This window comes from Rutidosis leptorrhynchoides, chromosome 4 (genome assembly GCF_046630445.1).
Source record: "Rutidosis leptorrhynchoides isolate AG116_Rl617_1_P2 chromosome 4, CSIRO_AGI_Rlap_v1, whole genome shotgun sequence".
Classification (NCBI taxonomy): domain Eukaryota; kingdom Viridiplantae; phylum Streptophyta; class Magnoliopsida; order Asterales; family Asteraceae; genus Rutidosis; species Rutidosis leptorrhynchoides.
Window position 1 is genome coordinate 535,112,468 of NC_092336.1, and position 16,225 is coordinate 535,128,692.

Here is a 16,225-nt window from a genome sequence, read left to right on the forward strand (position 1 = left end):
TATACATCATTTGTGGTTAATTTTTACATGAACTGACACAAATTTGATCCTTTAAAAAATTTGTTACAGAAACCCGCTATTCCGCGGGTCTTAAGCTAGTTTCTTTTCATAAAAAAAACTCAAGAGTCCCTTTTTTCACTCTCTGATCTCTAGATAACTTAGAAATTGAATTCCGTTTACCCGATTTATTCACAACTTTTTTCTAACAGAATATTGTGTTGCTTGGGTTTCACTATTCCGTATTTGCATACAGTACCACACGAGTTTCAAAGTTTCAAGGATTAATATTGAGCCGATGGGTACAAATAATGAAGACATTCAACTAAAATCAAATAGGCAAAAAAAAAAAAAAATACAAAATACTCTACAAGAAATTAAGAACCCCTAGGAAAAAGCCTAATAGATTTTTAATTAGTTCAAACTTTATTATATGTGGATTTATCATATCATGATCGATCATCGTCATGTCCCTTATTCTTCTTTTATTTCAACATTTTGATTTTGACATGTTTATTATACATACATAGATAGATAGATAATTTCACACGGTATAATAGTACGAGTAATATTATTAGACGTACAATGATGCATCTCTCATAAATCACGCCTTTCTGTAAACCGCACAATGACACGAAAGCTCTTTCTCGCCATCCTCGATCACTGGCTCGAAATTCATCCAAACGCCTCCATCTCTTGATGTGTCGAAAACATGAACTTCAGACCTAAACTTTGACGTTTCACCGTTCATTTTATAACCAGCTAGAAAGTACAAACGTGTCTCGATTGGTGCAATTGTAAGGTACATTTGTTCCATTAGTGGCCGCTTCGGCGATGTAAAATCGAGCATGGAAGTTGGCGACGACAAAGATGAGCCATCGACAGCGTTCCACATATTAAGTTCTCGGTCGAAATTCTCAATATACCCTTTCCATTTTATGTAACAATCGCCGCAACTGAAAAGTTGTCCTCCTGCAACAACTATTTGATTAGGCGGGACATCGAGGTCCCACATACGCGGTAGAAAATCCCATTTATTGTTGATTGTATCATAAACTTCAGCTGAACTATTTGTCATACTAAATGGTCCTTGAATATCATTAGTTTCATATTCAGTAAAGCCTCCGACGACATAAATCCGTTGTTGCCAAGTGACACCAACACATTTATATCGCAACGTGCTCATTTTGGGTAGTAATTCCCACTCATCAAGAGCCGGGTCATAGACTTCAGACGATGAAACGCCTTTCACACTATCAGTTTTAAATTTTCCACCAGCGATATAAATCTTGTTTCCACTAACTGTACACGCGAAATCATAACGTGCAATATTAAGTGGCGCACATTTATTCCACGTGTCATTTGTGATATTATAACATCGTACGGATTGTAAAACTTCTACGTCAATTTGGCATCCGTCATTAGAATCATGATCACCTTCAAGTGTCACGTTATGACAAAGGAGACCGCCTATGATATAAATGTAGTCATTCATAATGACCATTGAGAAGCCTTTTAAAACATGGTTTTCGAGTAATCCTGGTATTGATGTAACTCGATGCCAGTTATTGGATAAAGGGTTGTAGCACTCGATCCAGTTTGATATGTTAGTCGTTTCAGTTGAAGGACTTTTGGCTGAAAACGAGGCGTAAACACAATATTGGGGTGAATCTTCATCTTGTCGTGATAATGAAGCTAAGGAGCTCATGGAACTTTTGAAGTGAATGGGGGGAGAGGTTGTGTATCAATTAGGAAACTTATGAAGATTGTAGAGTTTTGATAACTTTGCTTTGATAGACTTATATAGAAACCAATCAAGTGTAAATAAACTGAACGACCAATTCTATGCTTTGATATTTTGTTTTCTAATATTTGTAGCTACTATTCTCATTTTTGGACGTCTTACAATAAGAGCATTTTAGAATTTTAAGAGTGGTAATTTCAATCAAATTACCTACTATTTACATGAATGGACAAAATAACATATTTGGATTAGATTATGGCGGGAGTTGCTACCTATGCGATTTTCTTGTTTATTTTGATTGATATCTTTCTATGTTTTAGGGTAGAAACTAAGAATATTAATTGGCTTATGTTGCAATGTACTTGTGAAATACGAGGTAACGTTGAATGGTCAAAACATTGTTTTTGTGGTTTGACCAACTTGTAACTTTCCTTGTAGATTTCTTTTTTCTTCTTGGAGATAGTTACCAATCAGTTTATCGTCCTCTAAGAGTCTAAGGCTCTAATTAAAGGTTGAAGTAATCTATAATAATTTAGTGAAGTGGTAGTCAGAGTGGTGATTTTGACTTTCTCACTAATTACAAAAGAAGGTCCATAGTTTGAATTTGTGGAACATAAAAAGAACTCTCATGTTCATGGAGTTTCATCATGCACAAGTTGTCGCCTCGAAAATTAGTCGTCTCGTAAAATCAATCGGAAACTTGATCTCGAAAAGGGAAAAATAAAACTAAGTGTTTTAGGTTAGTTAATAACAACACTCTCATCGCTAGTGTGTTTTTTTTTTTTTTTTTTTTTTTTTTTTTTTTTTTTTTTTTTTTGTGTGTTATTCGAATAACACAAATGACACGTTCCTTATTATTTTGATGTTATTTTTTGTAGAATTAAAACGGGAGAAGATGGAGACGCAAAAGTAGTGGTGTTGATTACTTTTTTTTTTGCGCGTATAATATATGTATTATCGAAAACTAGTGTGATTCTCAAAAAAGTCAAGTCGTTCAATTATCACATGAAATTCGGTCTTTCTAATGAATTGTAGGCATTGTAATAAGCTTTAAAGTCCATCCTATAGTCTTCCATTTATCAGTTAGGAGTGGCCTTGTGAATTATATACGGAGTAACAAGTTTTTGCTAATAAAGGATTAAGATTAGAATTGAAACATTTTTACCTAGATAAAGGTAGAAACTCATACGTACTTGACTAGGTATTCGCTAATAAAGGAATTAATATGTCATTGCTCGATTTGAACACATTTTAAAATCTTTTTGATTGATAATAACAATGAAATTGAAAAATTGTTTAGGCGTTATATTATGAAAACTTGGCACGAACTTTAGGTGGGAAATAAGATATTAAAGTCAACCTTTTTATCAACGAACAACAAAGTCAAACTTTGGTTGTATCTATGTGTCGATGAAAATGTAATGATAATTAAAAGCACACGTAGCAATTCTCAAATCCTCAAAACTTAAAGGACTATTTTTGTAATATCTATAAAAGCATCCAATTTCTTAACCCAACCGCAAAAAGCCCAAAACTTCATAAGATCATACAACAATGGCTTTCGTGAAGAATTATGTTTTCTCAACTACCAAATTACATCCACCAACAAAACTTAATTCATCTTCAATCACCATTTCTTATTCCTCATCTAGTTTCTTAAATATATCAAGAAAGAATAAAAAGTTATACCCTTTAATCAAATTTAGTGTCTCAAATATCAAACAAGATGAACAAACTGGAAGTAAATTGGAGGGTGCAGATAAGGAATTTGTGGTTAAAAGTGATCCTGAAGAAATTGATGATGGGTTTGTGAGTAAAGCAATTAATGCTTCAATTGTGCTTGGTTTTGGTACTCTCGCTGTCACTAGGTTGCTCACCATTGATCATGAGTATTGGCATGTAAGTTTTTATCTACCATTTAGTTCATTTGTGCTTTGTTAGATTAAGTGTATTGTAATTAGTAGTTGCTTCTGGTGTCTCTAAATTTATGAAATTTTCGAACTTTTTTGCTTTTTTACTTTAGTTTCATATGGGTTGTTTAGGCATTGCAACTTGCTAACAATTAGGGTTTTTCAGATTTTGGTTTTGAGAATTTAAAGTGATAATTATATTATTTAGAAGTCAAATGTACATAGTTAAGTATCTTAGAATCAATGAAAATAGTTGGAACTGAATTTATAGACCCAAAAGAGGATCAAGTGCACCAGGGGTGCTCAAATGGCTAGTCTTTATTCCTTGTTATTGCTTTTTTATAGTATTCATTTATTTGAATCGATATGTTTCTTCAACGAGCCCTGATTGATCTGAATCACTGAGAAGTATGAACATTTTTGTAGAAGTTACTTAGATATAAACCGTTGATGTTAGCTGGTGTACCAATTGTTTATACACTTATGCAAACAGGGATGGACTCTTTATGAGATACTTAGATATGCTCCCGAGCACAACTGGATTGCGTATGAAGAAGCTCTTAAAGAAAATCCGGTATTGGCTAAGATGGCGATTAGTGGGATAGTTTACTCTTTGGGTGATTGGATTGCACAAGCAAGTTCTTTACATTCTTTTTGCTACAAAGTTTTTTTTTTTTTTTTTTTAATTTATTATTCTGTTTGAGTTGTTTATAGATGAGTTTTGCAGTGTTATGAAGGGAAGCCGTTATTCGAGTTTGATAGGACTCGCTTGTTTCGATCAGGCCTTGTTGGATTCACTCTCCATGGATCCCTTTCTCATTATTATTACCAATTATGTGAGGTAATACTAATACCCATGATTTTTACACCTTTTTATTGTTTTACTTTTAAAATTCGGTTACCCACCCTAAAGACGGACGTATATAGACTAAAAAACATCATTGTGCTGGTTTAGTTATCTGTCATGGATTTAGAGGTGGCAATTTGACCCATTTACCTATAAATGGGTCGGTGCAGTTTATCTCTTGACTCATGCTAAATAAAAAATAAAACTGTTTAAGGAAACAGGTCCAAATGGTTGAATTTTACTCAAAGTCTATTAAGTCATTTTTACAAAAAGCTTGGAGCATTCTTGAAGTGCTAAAGTTTTTGATAAGATTGTGGTCTCTGTTTAATAATTAAAATTTTGAACAAAAAGTGTTTTAGGTTAACCAACTTGTTCCGACATGTTTTGACCCGAACCCTGTTGACCCATTTCCCTAGTTGTCTGTCTACCTATTTCGCCACTCTTAGTCATCATGGATACAATCCATTTACGTGTACCGTCTAGCTTTGATATTTCCAGTACGTCAGAATCATTACTTGTAGAGCATATTATTTTTAGAATATTGCCGTTTTAGCATATTCTCGTGGCTAAATGATTTTCTATTTTATGTGTAGGCTCTTATTCCTTCAAAAGATTGGTGGGTAGTACCTGCGAAAATTGCGTTTGATCAGACAGTATGGTCAGCAGTGTGGAACAGCATCTATTTTGTGTTTCTGGGTTTACTCCGCTTCGAGCCCCCGGAGAATATCTTAAATGAACTGAAGACAACGTTCGTGCCGTTGTTGACGGTAAGATCCTATTGTCAGGAGATATCATATGAATATTGTAACGCACTATCATTTAGAATGTTTTAACTTTTGTTTGATTGATATTTTATTGAATTTAATACTTAGGCTGGTTGGAAGTTATGGCCATTTGCGCACTTAATAACCTACGGTTTGATTCCTGTTGAGCAAAGACTTCTTTGGGTGGACTGTGTGGAACTCGTCTGGGTCACAATACTCTCTACGTAAGTATATATATCCTTACGAAAGTTGAACCAACTTCGACTTTGCATTGTTCAGATACGATCATAGAGCGTCTTCTAACTTTCCTGTTTTTCAGGTACTCGAATGAGAAATCAGAAGCACGGATTTTAGATACGCCATCGGAAGTAGACCCGACAAAGAAACATTGATGATTATTAGTCTATATAATTCTTGTAAGGACATTTGTATAAGCTTTACATGCGATCCTTACACCGTTACAGGGATGAGTTGTAATAGATAGAAAATTGTTATACACAATGTAGGGTAAATATATATAATTGATCTATAATAGGGTTGTTTTCAGAGGGAAAATTTAATAATTTGAGACCTTCTGAACCTTAACCTAGAGATGATATAAACTAGATTGAATTTGTTACAACAGCTTTAATGATGTTATTATTTTTATTCTTTTAATTACTTTTCTTGTATTGAATTAGTGATGATTGAAAAAGTTTACAAAGAAAAACAGATCGCAAGAGGTGCACGTGAGTGACATTCAAGAGGCTAAAAAAACGGGTGGGTTTCATACACAAATTAAGCTCTCTCATTGTAGTTTTTGATATAGATTTATTGCATTTGTTTTATATATTTTATGATGGTGATGATGATTTTTATTTACTCCATAATTTGTCATAGTTGTATAGGAACCAACAAGGCAACAACACGATGCTGGGACGTTGCTGATTTGCTTTTGCATAAAAACATGATTTATTGACAGTGATTTTAGTTCATTTTTCATCTTTATTGTATTTTTTTTATTTTTTATTTTTTTTTGTTAAGATTATGATGCGATAATTTGTAACATCTTGGTTTGGGACTGAGGTCATGGAGTACGTGTGATGGTGGTTGTCAGTTTCTCCGGAGGGTGGTCGGCGGTTCGGTTTGATTGTTTTGCACCGGTAGTGTCGACGTTTTCTCGGTCATCGTCGTTGTTTGTTTGTTCGTTGGAATTGTTTAGTATAGTTGGCACTTATTATCGTTTATTATAACTTTAGTTTACATTTGTCTCCTAGTTAAAGGTGTTTTTACCCTCTGGGTAAGACTGTTTGTTTAATTTGGTTATGGCTCTTATTTGATTCTTTTACATCGATTGTACTTGTTGATTATCAGATCCTTTGTAATGTTTTTAAGTTTTTCATCAAAATATATAAAAACAAAAAACCAATTTAACCTAAGTTAGATTAAAAGGTCAGTTGTGTATAATTGAAAATTAATGTAACAATAATAAAGGATAGCGTAGCAGCTGGGATATCATTTTATGATAGAATAAAAATTTTATTGAATAAATCATTTTTATTGAATAATTGAAAATTTTACTTTTAATCATTTTTGTATTTTACACTTAAAAATTTTAAAACTGAATAAATCATCAAATCAAATCAAATTGAAATATGAAAACTAAACCGATTAGCACTATCCCGTGATATCAAATGTCAACCGGTCAAATTAAAGAAATCCTTCTAGATGGATTATCCGGGTCAAGTAATACTAACAATCATAAGAACGGGTCGAATCGGTCGTTAGAAATTTACCAATATACAAGTCTTTTCGCTCTTTGGTCTTTGTTGAATACAATCAGGTGTGCAGCTTCTATTTTCTGACACTATTATGTTTCATAGACTACATTTTTGGTATGAATTTGTTTTTTTCTTTCCTTTTAGTATATCCTCATGACATGTCTCAGTTGAAACTGTTCTTAACTTTTTCATACTTAGAAGCACACCACCTGTTCGATGTTATGCCTCATGTGATTTACTTGGTTAAAATCTCTTCATTTATTTGAATTCTTGGTGTGTATGGCTTATCTAGTTAGCTTTTGACTATATATCTATATATTTAAGAGATAAATCAGATTCAAGAAGACTGTTTGTTTTTGCTTATCTGCTATTGAAATAAGCAATAAGCAGATAAATAAACACTTCAAAGTACAAAATTAAGCAATCCCAAACACCCCTAAATTTCCCCCCTCCAGACATTTTGCAAAAAAACATGAAATTATAAGATTAAAGACACGTACATGTCTTAATATGAATACATATAAGGTTATACATGTCTCTATTTGCATAATTTCTGAACAGAACAAGTGTGTTTCAATGTAGTGTATAAGACAACCATTGCAATCAGTAGTATGAATTGCGGTGTATATGGCATCGTTTGTATACAAGCAAGAATGCGTTGTGCTTTTATGGAACGTTCAAACGGCCCATCACTTGAATTTGGGAAGAAAGTTGGTAGAGGGGTACGGATGAGAGTAACAATGAGAGACAGAAGCAAAAATAGGAAACCCTTGCAGAAAGGTCGAAATCTGAGCATCGAAGCCATCCAAACAGTTCAAGCACTCAAACGCGCATCTAAATCCGTAGACCAACAGCAAGTCATTTATTCCAAGTTTAGCAGGTTACTCAAGTTTGATATGATGGCCATCCTTCGTGAACTCTTTCGCCAAGACCAATCCCAATTGGCTCTTACGGTCAGTCTATTTTTACAAAAAAAAAAAAATGCTAAGAAATATAATGCACTTTCACCTTGTTTTTAATTTGGATTAAAAGAATAAATAACTTGCTAGAATGAAAGTTAAGTAAACAAACACGTATGAACAAATTGAAAACTAGACATGTATTGGTTGAATTTTCTTATATTATCAAATGTTACATACTACCTCTTTAAATACAAGAGAAATATTAAATGCATAATAAATGCAAACCAACTATATCTAAGAAACATTAAATGCTAGATATAAAAGAGATATCCTACAATCTCTATATTAAATGCAAGATATCTATAATTTGGAAATATCTCATAAATCAAGGGATTGTAATATCCCATAAATCAAGGGATTATGTTGCACTAATTTTAACACTCCCCCTTAGTGCAAACTCTCGATCAAAAATCCCCAACGTTTCTCGAAATTCCATGAACTTGATTTTCATTAAAGCTTTAGTAAAGATGTCGGCTACTTGAGCATTTGTCCTTACGTTTGCTAGCTCGATCTCCTCACTAAGAACCTTTTCACGAATAAAATGATATCTCATTTCTATATGCTTAGTACGGGCATGAAACACGGGATTCGAAGCAAGCTTGATTGCACTTTCGTTGTCACATTTCAATTTGACAACATAATCTACTTTTTCAAGTATGTCACCAATCAATCTTCTTAACCAAATACATTCTTGAGCCGCCATTATTGCAGCTATGTATTCTGCTTCCGTGCTAGACAAAGCAACAACATCTTGCTTCTTACTACACCATGAAATAACCGCGGAACCCATGTTAAAACAGTAACCCGAAGTTGAATGGCGATCATTTGCGTCCCCCATCCAATCTGCATCCACGAAACCATTTAACAAAACATCGTCACACTTCTTGTACCACAAACCGTGACCCATTGATCCTTTCACATAACGAAGGAAACTTTTTGCTGCATCAAGATGAACATTAGTTGGACATTGCATAAATTGAGAAACAATGCCAACCGAGTAAGAAATTTCCGGCCTTGTGATGGTTAGATAGATTAAACTCCCAACCATTTGTCGGAACAACTTCACATCCTTGAGCTCTTTTCCTTGATCTTTCTTCATTTTGAGGTTTGGTTCCATTGGAGTAGTCATAGGCTTTGAGTCCCCCATGTTGAAACGTTCCAAGAGACTTCTTGCATAACCCCTTTGAGAGATAAAGTACCCGTTTTCTAATTTATCAACTTCTAAGCCAAGAAAACATCCAATCTCCCCCAGATTCTTCATTTTAAAACGAACCGAAAGATCATCACTTAAACGAGAGATTTCTGACCTCCGGTGATAATCATGTCATCAACATATAATAACACAAAAACATGGAAACCTGGTTCTTTCTTTACAAACAAACTAGAATCCGCATCAGAAATCTTAAAACCACAAAAGACAAGGTATTGTGCAACCTTACCGTACCAAGCTCTCAGAGCTTGTTTCAAGCCATAAAGAGCTTTCTTCAACCGGCACACATATTCTGGAAATTGATTTGAAATGAACCCAATAGGTTGTTCCATGAACACCTCACGATCAAGCTCTCCATATAGAAAAGCATTTTTCACATCAAGTTGCCACAATTTCCACCCTTCGTAACTGCTAGTGAGATTATTGTTCTCACCGTTACCATTTTAGCCACGGGGCTAAAAGTTTCCTCATAATCAAGCCCATAACTTTGACAAAAGCCACGAGCCACCAACCGAGCCTTGAACCTATTAATGGTTCCATCCGAGTTCTTCTTCAAATGGTAGACTCATTTGCAAGTAACCGGTTTACATGCTTCCGGTTTCTTGACAAGCTCCCAAGTTTCATTCTTTTCCAATGCATCAATTTCCTCTTGCATTGCTTTTCTCCAATCCGGAGAATCTTTAGCTTCTTCATAACATGTTGGTTCTTCGGTTAAGCCACCTGAAAAGAAACAAGTTGTGACTGTGTTCACCTCATAGTCACTTAGATGTCTTGGTTGTCTCTTTTCTCTTGTTGACTTTCTAACTTGAGGTTGCTAACTCATTTTCCAAGAATTGCAACCATGCGGTTCTTCTTGGTAAAGAGTTTCTCAAGAGTATCCCAAACCTCCTTTGGCGAGTTAAGATCACGAACGTGTTCTATGAACTCTTTGCTAATTGATGTCCTCAACGCAAAGAGAACCTTCCCACACTTAATCTTCCATTTTCTTCGTGACTCGCCTTGCTCAAGAGTTTCTACGGGAATTATGGCATCGCTTCCGGCCACAAGTTCCCATAGATCTTGACCTTGGAGATAAGCCTCCATACACATCTCCCAATACTTGTAGTTGTTGCCTACAAGTCTTTCCATACCATTGAACATACCTCCATTGTTTACATTTGAGACTTCCATTTTTGATTAGCAAGAAACTAGTTTACACTTTGAGTAATTGCACACAAAGTTTAACTTAGGACTAAACTTATAACCAAGTTTATAACCAAGCTCTTGATACTATAAAATAATTAATAACTTGCTAGAATAGAAGTTTAGTAAACAAAATATGAACAAAGAATGTACAAACTTGAAGTGTATTGTAAATGGTTTTCCTTATTTTCAAATGTTACATACTACCTCTTTAAATACAAGAGAAATATTAAATGCATAATAAATGCAAACCAACTATATCTAAGAAACATTAAATGCTAGATATAAAAGAGATATCCTACAATCTCTATATTAAATGCAAGATATCTATAATTTGGAAATATCCCATAAATCAAGGGATTGTAATATCCCATAAATCAAGGGATTATGTTGCACTAATTTTAACATGGATAACTAAACTTATAGTTTTGCTAAAGCACACAACTTTGTTAGCTGATTACATATGTTCTTATGGAAATTACTAAAAATAATCAGTTTTTGGGAAGTGTAGTGATCTTATAAGGATTAAAGTTCGGTGTGAACATATTAGTTAGTAAGTGAAAATATGTTGTTATAAATTGCATTGTGTTCTTTGAACATATAATAGTCTGTCATCTAGCTGTTGGGTTATAAAGACATGTACATTTTATACATGAGCTAAAGTTGAATCAATGGTTTCCAATTTTGCTATCTGATATTCGTTATTATTTATTTAGGTATTTGCAGAAATTCAAAAAGAGCATTGGTACAAACCCGAGGTAACGTTATATGCTGAAATGATCTTGGTCTTGGCAAGGAATGGCTTGTATGATGAAGTTGATACGATATATCTTGAAATGAAAGGCGAAAAAGGTAGATTACAGGCCAAAACCGAGGGCTTTAATGTGTTGTTGGAAACTTTGATGAGTTACAACTTCATTAAACTAGTAATGGATTGCTTTGAGTTGATGAAAGAGGTAGGCTGTGAGCCAGATAGGTCAACATTCAAGTTATTAGTCAGCCATTTAGAGTCAAAAGGCGAAACAAGCCTTTCAGAAAGTGTTAGGAGAGAAGCTCAAAAATATTATGGTGATTCCATTGAGTTTGTAGATGAACAAGAAAATATGGAAATGAACAACACTTAGAACTGTATAATTCCATATCATAACAGTTAGATAAACATGGTTTTGAACATCATCCATAATTAAGTATAACTTGAAAACCGTAAATAGCGAATGAATCTCTTAACCTTTCGATAAATTAACTGGCTAATTGTATAAAAGAGGAAACCATTATCCAGCTGAATCAATTCTACCATGCCTGATTCACTAGCATTCTTTAATCAAACAGTAAATGAATAATTACATTCGTATGGTAGCATATAATGATGTGTCGGTTATTGATCCCCTTGCTTTCTTATGTTAAGACTCTTGCGCATTGTTCGTCTTCCAATTCCTCCATTTCCTTTTGTCATCATAGCAACAAATTCTCCATAATCAATCCTTCCATCCTGTAAAAAGCAGTAAATATATATTATTAGTGACATTATAATCCTAGTAAACATATAGGCACACAAGTTTTCTAAGGACAAGAAGTGTCTTAAACCCAATCCCACCTGACCCATTTCAAATTTAAACAAAATATAACCCGTCTTAGTCTCTTATCCAACCCGCCCATTTTGCTACCACTACTAAAAGAAGCACTTCCATAATTCGACATATGTGGACTTACATTATCTTGATCGGCTTCCTTAATGATATCCTCCACAAGAAAATCAGTCATATTGTGATCTGTACACGCTTGTTGAAGCTCATCAACTGTAATATAACCACTTCCATCCTTATCAAAATACTGGAAAGCAGAAACTAGATGCTCCTCACGGTCCAGTTTGTTCAAGTGCATCGTAGCAGCAACAAATTCTCCGTAGTCAATTGTCCCACTGTTATCCACATCCGCCTGAATATATAGTAAATTATTACGGAGTATTTATTATTAGATCATATAATAAATGTAATATGACAAGTCTAGTAAAACTAGTCTTACCGCATCCATAAGGTCTCGAATCTCTGTATCCTTTAACGTTGAACCGAACCTTCTTAGACCAGCTTTCAGTTCATCAAATGTAATGGCACCACTGTTATCCGTATCCATTGCCTTGAACATTTCTTTCAACCCGGCAATCTCTTCTTCAGACAAGCTTTCGGCTATCACCTGCAAGTACCACCATAAAAAAAAACTATTTAAAAATTTTCATTTCATGATTAACATAGTAGTTGCTTTGTAAAAATACTTTATTATTGTAAATCATATTATTATATCAAACTTAAAAACATCCATATACCCGCAAAGCCATTTTCTTTAACTTATTCATGGCAGAGAACTGCTTCAAACGAGAAAGAACCGCAGGATCAAGTGCTCTATCAGGAGCAACACCGTTTTCACATATCCATGGATGACCTATAATTAAATCGTTAGCACAATATAAACCTGAAATTTCACGTATATGATTACGAAGCTACCAAAACTAACAGAGAACTTGATGAGCGGTTAAACGCTGTTCAGGATGAGGACATAACATCTTTCTAATAAGATCCTTCCCACTATCAGATATAACGGGCCATGGGTCCGATTCAAAGTCTATATCTGCCTTCAGAACTGCATCAAATATCCCTTGTTGTGTTTCTACCAAAAAGTTAAAAAAAAAAAAAAAGTTCAAACACGCATTCAAGTAAGTCCACGCCAATTCAATGTAAGAATTAAGAGTATGACTAGATACCGGCCCAAAACGGAGGTACACCACTTAGAAGTATATAAAGTATCACCCCTGCGGTCCACACATCTGCTTCCGGACCGTAATGCTTCAAAAGCACCTCTGGTGCAACATAATATGGGCTTCCCACCACATCCTTGAAAATTTGACCTGATTAATCATCAAATAATATTCCATAAGACGTAAATGAATGAATAAAGGCTTAAAGAGCATTGACGTAAATGAACGAATAAAGGCTTAAAGGGCTGAATGCTGAACAATTCAGCATTAAGCGCGTTTGTTTCTGAATGACATAATGACATATGGTGTTGAATGATTCAAAATTCAATATGAACCATTCAGATTGAAATACTCTTTTAACCATCAAACATCTAAATTTTATGAAATATCGTCTTTAAATTGTATCAAGAAAACTCATTAAACAATTATATCGTATATACATGTAAAAGGTTAATACGATAACTTTTACATCATTTGCATTGTTCAATGAAATGATTATCAAACAGGTTATCGTATTTCATAACCTTTGAATCATTCAAATATATCAAACACACCCTAAGTTGGCATTTGGATGTCCGTTTTCAAACTTGATCATTCGGACTTGAAAAATCAGAATCAGAAAACGAGCTATTATAAGTTAGGAATTAGATGTGCGTTTTCACAATAAGTTCTGTTTTAAAAAGTATAGAGGCTATTTAAATAATCAATTAAAGAACCAGTTACACTAAAAGATCACCTGGCTTGAAGAAAACTGAGAGTCCAAAATCAATGGCCTTGAGTGAAAAATCATCATCCTTGTTAACCAACAAAAAGTTCTCGGGTTTCAAATCTCGATGCATGACTCCAAGCGAATGGCACGCTTCAACAACACCGACAATAATCTTAGTCAATTCAGCTGCTTTTCTTTCAGTATATTGCCCTCTTTGAATAATCCGATCAAACAATTCTCCACCATTACAAAGCTCCATAACGATATGAACGTATAAAGGATCTTCATATGCACCCTTAATCGTTACAATATTCTTATGTCCGGCCAAATGGTGCATTATCTGAATCTCCCTCCTAACATCTTCTACATCCTCTTTTGAAATCAACTTCCTTTTCGAAATAGACTTGCACGCATAGTTTGTACCCGTTGAATTCTCGGTGCATAAATAAGTTGTACCAAACTGACCTTGACCGAGTTTTTGACCCACCGTATAAAGATCACGAATGTTGTCAGTTTTATGACCAAGAACATAATAAATCTGATTGGGGTTGTGGCGGTTCATGGTGGCTTCTTTAAGTGGGGATTTCGGTTCCGGGGTAGGATTCAAATGGGATTTGGTTTCTTTTTTTGGAACTTCGACTACGCGATTTTTAGGTTTCGAAGTAGTAGATGAGTAGTTCGATGAGCTCTGGTTATGTCTATTGGAACTTGACTTTTTTTCAGGCTGATTTAAGCTCTGATTTACTTTTACAGCAGAAGAACCACGGCATGTATTGCCCATAAAAACAATAAAAAAACCTTCACTAATAAACTTTAAGCCTTCTCTTCATTCCATTTTTAGTATTATCATCAAATATCCTACCAATTAGCCAAAAAAAGCCATATTATTGTCATCAAATTAGCTGCAAAAAGACATAATTTTCTACCAATCAGCCACAAACATCCTTAAATCACAATATGAACAATCATAAGAATATAATGAGGCAAACACATTACAAAATTTCTGAATTGAGATTCAACCCATTTAAACAGGAATTAAAATAGAGAAGAAAAATTGATTCTTGACCAATAATCTTGAAATTATGTTGATGGTAACATTCATTAAAGCACATTAAGATAAGAACCCATATGAACAGGATCGAAAAAACTGATCTTTGAAAAATATAACGTATAAAGATTGGATCTTTTACCATTAAATATAAAATTAAGATCATTGCACATTAATTGAGATCGAACCTATTCAAAATCTGGTTTTGTGACAAATAATGCACGACATATTTATACATGATCAATAACCTTGAAGCCATGATGAAGGGTATCATTTATTAGGCCCATTGTTATTAAATCAAACCAAACGAAACAGGAATTAAAATAAAAAGTTAAAATCTTGGTGGAAATCAATGAATATAATTTAGTAAGGTACCAGGTTGAATGAAGAAGATATGGAAACGGTGATGGCGTCGGATAAACAATGAATTGAATTGATGACGATAAATTTAGAAAGTATTCAGGCTTTAAACATTAGTACAGTAATTTTTGAGTGATATTTTGATTGATTTGATTTGATCACCGATCGTGTTGTTTGCCAATAAAGATAAAGATCGGAGTGGATGCAAACAAAACAAAAAGTAAGATTTGATGTTTGCTCATCAGTTGACAATCTATAATTCTACAGTATATTCTATTCTATATCTATATCTACAAAATATTATTTATTATTATTATTATTATAATTTATAATTTATTTATAATAAGTAATAACTTTCTGGTTGTGGATCTCAAAGTACATCAAAAGTTAATAGTCATTCCGGCTTAAATTGATAAGCTTTATTTCATTTTAAATTGAGGTGTTTGATGAACGTGCTAGTAAATTGGAAAATAATGAGATGGAGTGTTGAGTGACGTGTTAAATGTTGTGTTAAAATATAATTGAAAGTTTGATAAAATAAGGGATAAAAATTAAAAAAAATAATAATAATAGTTTCAATCAATCAGAAATTAGCACACAAAGTTGGTTTCATGTGGTGCAAGCACACACGCCTCACTTGAAGGTTTCCAACACGCCGTGTTAGCTGCGTGTTGGAGGCGTGCTCGATGCACCCATGGTCCAACACGCTAAGGTTAGAGATGGTCTAAGAATCTATAGGTTAAATTCTATTATATACCTAATATATGTGGATAGGATTAAAAGAGAAATAAAAAGTAAGGTAAAAACTGTAAAGTGAACAGAAAATACAGTACTTTAATGTCATTTTCTTAAACTGTGAATTTTTTGTCTGTGAACTATTAATATGGGACGGAAGGAGTACAAATTTAAAATTTCGTTAACAAAACTCTTAAAAATTATCGTTAATACGCACAAAACACATATGTATAAATTACTTCCTCCGT

At 33.9% G+C, this 16,225-nt stretch overlaps 4 protein-coding genes across 4 annotated transcripts; 2 read left to right on the forward strand and 2 right to left on the reverse strand.

Moving 5' to 3' along the window:
- Positions 1–601: 601 nt before the first annotated feature.
- LOC139842596 (F-box/kelch-repeat protein At1g16250-like) lies at positions 602–1,705 on the reverse strand. Its single transcript, XM_071832716.1, has one exon. The coding sequence runs from the start codon at positions 1,703–1,705 to the stop codon at positions 602–604; it is 1,104 nt and encodes a 367-aa protein (XP_071688817.1).
- A 1,585-nt stretch (positions 1,706–3,290) lies between these two features.
- LOC139845053 (protein SYM1-like) lies at positions 3,291–5,882 on the forward strand. The gene is made up of 6 exons (XM_071835277.1): positions 3,291–3,640; positions 4,145–4,285; positions 4,379–4,492; positions 5,092–5,265; positions 5,371–5,486; positions 5,582–5,882. The coding sequence occupies exons 1-6, from the start codon at positions 3,296–3,298 to the stop codon at positions 5,652–5,654; spliced, it is 963 nt and encodes a 320-aa protein (XP_071691378.1). The 5' UTR covers positions 3,291–3,295; the 3' UTR covers positions 5,655–5,882.
- A 1,062-nt stretch (positions 5,883–6,944) lies between these two features.
- On the forward strand, positions 6,945–11,530 carry LOC139839635 (protein THYLAKOID ASSEMBLY 8, chloroplastic-like). The gene is made up of 3 exons (XM_071829757.1): positions 6,945–7,084; positions 7,605–7,975; positions 11,093–11,530. The coding sequence occupies exons 2-3, from the start codon at positions 7,634–7,636 to the stop codon at positions 11,498–11,500; spliced, it is 750 nt and encodes a 249-aa protein (XP_071685858.1). The 5' UTR covers positions 6,945–7,084; positions 7,605–7,633; the 3' UTR covers positions 11,501–11,530.
- LOC139839634 (calcium-dependent protein kinase 26-like) lies at positions 11,525–14,687 on the reverse strand. The gene is made up of 7 exons (XM_071829756.1): positions 13,862–14,687; positions 13,132–13,275; positions 12,885–13,037; positions 12,697–12,812; positions 12,399–12,566; positions 12,087–12,311; positions 11,525–11,865 (listed from the first exon to the last, which is right to left on the reverse strand). The coding sequence occupies exons 1-7, from the start codon at positions 14,613–14,615 to the stop codon at positions 11,752–11,754; spliced, it is 1,674 nt and encodes a 557-aa protein (XP_071685857.1). The 5' UTR covers positions 14,616–14,687; the 3' UTR covers positions 11,525–11,751.
- Positions 14,688–16,225: the final 1,538 nt, after the last annotated feature.